The sequence below is a fragment of the Cibotium barometz genome, chromosome 9, assembly GCF_041138505.1.
Source record: "Cibotium barometz isolate CiBa-2024 chromosome 9, ASM4113850v1, whole genome shotgun sequence".
NCBI lineage: Eukaryota > Viridiplantae > Streptophyta > Polypodiopsida > Cyatheales > Cibotiaceae > Cibotium > Cibotium barometz.
Genome location: NC_141054.1, coordinates 17,387,920 through 17,391,545, shown reverse-complemented (window position 1 = coordinate 17,391,545; position 3,626 = coordinate 17,387,920). Strand labels below are relative to the sequence as shown.

General features: G+C 40.0%; 1 protein-coding gene across 1 annotated transcript; it reads right to left on the bottom strand.

Moving 5' to 3' along the window:
- Window positions 1–303: 303 nt before the first annotated feature.
- LOC147635302 (flavone 3'-O-methyltransferase 1-like) lies at window positions 304–2,240 on the bottom strand. Its single transcript, XM_086802153.1, has 3 exons — window positions 1,356–2,240; window positions 1,082–1,146; window positions 304–878 (listed from the first exon to the last, which is right to left on the bottom strand). The coding sequence occupies exons 1-3, from the start codon at window positions 2,146–2,148 to the stop codon at window positions 579–581; spliced, it is 1,158 nt and encodes a 385-aa protein (XP_086658279.1). The 5' UTR covers window positions 2,149–2,240; the 3' UTR covers window positions 304–578.
- Window positions 2,241–3,626: the final 1,386 nt, after the last annotated feature.

The following is a 3,626-nucleotide window of genomic DNA, read 5'->3' as shown; positions in this document are numbered from 1 at the left end:
ATTCCCATGTGTAGCCAAGCTTTTAAGGGATTCCCAAATGGTAAGTGACCTGTTATTTTGTGAACGGTAACATGAGAACATGTGAATAACTTATTCACATGTGTTATTATCACAAAAAATCTTGTGATCACGTGAATATTAAATCCCTGCTTAGAATATTACAACAAAATGTAAAACTAATAAACGAATGACATATCAGCAAACATAATTTAAAAACTTCAGAACTTATCACAAATGAACACATCAACAATTAAAATTTAAAACAAAACAGTAGTAAATATTACTATTAACAAAGCTCTCCCTATACCATGACAACCGAGAGAGGCTATTGATCAGCCTTTCCCAAGGGGAGGTGGGTCACCGGCTAGCACTAGCTCTCCATCTTCCTCTTGGGAAAGGCCTTCGAAAGGCCTTTCCTTAGTGCATCTTAGCATGAACAATCTCCATCTCTTTCTTGTTAGGTTCTTTGCCTTCACAGCTTGTAGCACTTTGTAGAAATGTTGAAGTGGTATTGAATACATATGGAAATTAGAGGGATGATATTAATTAAACACCTTTGCAAGTTTGTTCACCTAGGCCTAAGCTTTATACATTTCCACAACACTAAACTCATTAAGCTTGCAGATTACTTCCATGTGTGCAAAGCCGACAACTTTACAAAGATCATGAAGCTCCTCTTGGGTGCGCTCTCGACCTCCAGGACAATAAGCAAACATTGCGAGGTCAAATTGGTACCCAACACGGGCCCTTAGCCCAGTTTCCAATGTAGTTGGTAGGATAATGTCCACCACTATAACTTTCCCTTGGCTTGGAAGTGCTTTGTAACAATTCTCCAAGATTTTGACACATTGCTCGTCATCCCAATCGTGCAAAATCCACTATTTAAAAAAAACGAGGAATTTAAAAAATCATAACTATACGATGTGAGTGATGTCGTCTAAAGAAGTTCCTTCCACCAATAATAGAGTTGAAGTAAAAGAAATTCCTTCCACCAATAATAGAGTGGATAAAAAGAGTTGAGGTAAAAGAAATTTTAATTTTTTTTGTTGCTTCAGTATTGATCGAGGTGGATAAAAATTACCTTCATGAAAATAGTGTCAGCTCGGGGGATGCTCACGAACATGTCTCCTCCTACATGCTCTACGCCTGTTTAATGGGAGATCACCGAATGGATCTCACGATTAAATTTCAAGTTATTTTTATTTAGAAGAATTCAAATTAGGTAAGCACAAAAATTAACACCTGAAAGGAAAGCATTACTATCTTAATGACTAATTCAATATTATTGGAAGAACCTTAAAATTAGGCGAGCAAAACACACACACTAATAAAAATTGAGGGCTAGAGCTCTTGACCAGGGTACTCGGGCGCAGCTGCAATCACATGAGGCTGATCGAAATTGATGCCTTTAATGTGAGGGTGCTTAGAGATAATCATGCTTAAGCAGGATCCAGATCCGCCACCCACGTCTACAAGGCTATTCACACCATGGTCGAAGCCATGGTAGGACGTCGTGGTGGTTTGAAGCAGTGCGCGCATGAGAAGTTTTGAATGGTGTGCCATTGCACGGTCGAAGAGCTCGCGAAATCTCACATCCTGTTGGCCGTAGAGGAAAATATGTTGGCCGTGGGTTTTGGTGAAAGGGCTTCCACCATCGAGGACTGCCTCTTTCAAGGCATCATGCCAAGTAATTTGCATTAACACCTCGTCTTGCAACAGGAGCAGCAGTGGAGCCAGGGATGCGCCCCCACCTTCGTTCATCACAAAATACTTGCTCACTGAGTTGAGCCCATACTTGCTTACAGCCTTGCCATATTGATCAACGCTTGTTTCTGGAGATGATGATGATGCTGTGAGAACTCCATGGCTTGCCAGTACCCTTAGAATGCGATCTAGTGAGATTGCAGCCTTTGCAGGATTGGAGGCGGCAGTCGACGAATCGTTGATGATGATGCCAGACATTATTTGGGCTGCTGATAATCCTTCTTCTGCACCGTTCTTGGCCAGTATCTCCATCACGTTCAAGTTTATTGCAGCTTTTAAGGCCATGGGCAAGGAACACAGCGAGCTCAGCTCGATAACTCGTAACCATGCTGGATCTTCAACTCCGCCTAGAGATTGCTGAGCCGCACCGCTCGTCTCACCCATTGTGTGTGTACTGCGGCGGGGGTGACTGGGTGGAGGGCTTGGTTGAACGCAATTAAGGGTTGTATGATTCTTATGAATTAAACAGGCGGGCTTTTCATCTAAACGTGGAAACTATGGGCTCGGAAACCCTGTCTTTTTTCCATCCAAACACCACTGGCGACGTGAAAGAAGGGCACGGTTGGAGTGTGTGAACCAGTTTTCATCGGTTGTCCTCCTCAAGACAACGTTAACCTTTACCTATTTTTCTTCAATTTCCATCGGTGAAAAATACACTACCAGGCACATAAATGTTAAATTTTCATCGGTGAAAAATACACTACTAGGCACATAAATGTTAAATTTTCATCGGTTGTCCTCTTGAAGGCAACGTTTCCCTTTACCCATTTTTCTTGAATTTCAGTGGGTGAAAAATACACCAAAGGCATCCTCATTTGATGCATTATTGAAAGTGCTGAAGTGACTATGCAATAAGTACAATTCATTTTCGAGAATTCAACATGAAGACACCTAAAAACAACTATTGATACATACTTTTGAGCAATTGATTTTTGACAATTCAACATGAAAACACGTCACGTCAAGACAACTACTCATACAAACGTTTGAGCAACAAGGGGTGAATTCAACGTTTCATCTGTTGTCCTCTTGAAGGCAACGTTTCATCTGTTGTCCTCTTGAAGGCAACGTTTACCTTTACCCATTTTTCTTGAATTTCAGTCGGTGAAAAATACACCAAAGGCATCCTCATTTGATGCATTATTGAAAGTGCTGAAGTCAATAAGTACAATTGATTTTTGAGAATTTAACACATGAAGACACCTAAAAACAACTATCGATACACACTTTTGAGCAATTGATTTTTGAGAATTCAACATGAAAACACGTCAAGGCAACTATTGATACAAACGTTTGAATTCGATATGAATTTTAAAAAATGTAATTTCCACATAACTCATACGAGTTATGTAAATACCCATTGAATGGCTTGCCACATGTGCAATGTCGTCGAATTTAAATTTTTTGGTTTTTTCGCGGAACTCAACTGAGTTGTGTACTACAATTGGTTAGATTATCATTTTCAACAATTAGCTCCATAGGATCAAAGGATTTCTTTCTCATGAATTGGTCTCTAGCACACATATTTGAATGGAATCAAGACATTGGGTACTACATACACAATAGGCTTTTAATTAAGTTTTTTGGTTTTTTTGAAGACTCATGTCATCTTATCTGTGGACTCACACCTTATAGGTTCACTTCTATTAGCTCACATCTCACACATCTATTGGCTCAAATCTCACACTTTGCGGGATTGCATTTGTGGACTCACGCCTATCTCGGCTTACATCTATCTTCTAGCTTAGTCTTATATGTAGACTCACATAGCATGTCTAGAGGCTTATGTCTCTCACATTTGTAGGCTAATATCACATCCCTATATACTCATGACTACTAGGCCCATGTCTATGTCTAATTTG

What these genes read in the sequence shown, in the direction of transcription:
- LOC147635302 (XM_086802153.1), bottom strand. Translation starts at nt 2,148, where the DNA reads ATGGGTGAGACGAGCGGTGCGGCTCAGCAATCTCTAGGCGGAGTTGAA. An exon ending in AGCTGCGCCCGAGTACCCTG is followed by an intron (nt 1,147 to 1,355) that starts GTCAAGAGCTCT and finishes CCCATTAAACAG; the next exon opens with GCGTAGAGCATGTAGGAGGA. An exon ending in CTGACACTATTTTCATGAAG is followed by an intron (nt 879 to 1,081) that starts GTAATTTTTATC and finishes TTTTTTAAATAG; the next exon opens with TGGATTTTGCACGATTGGGA.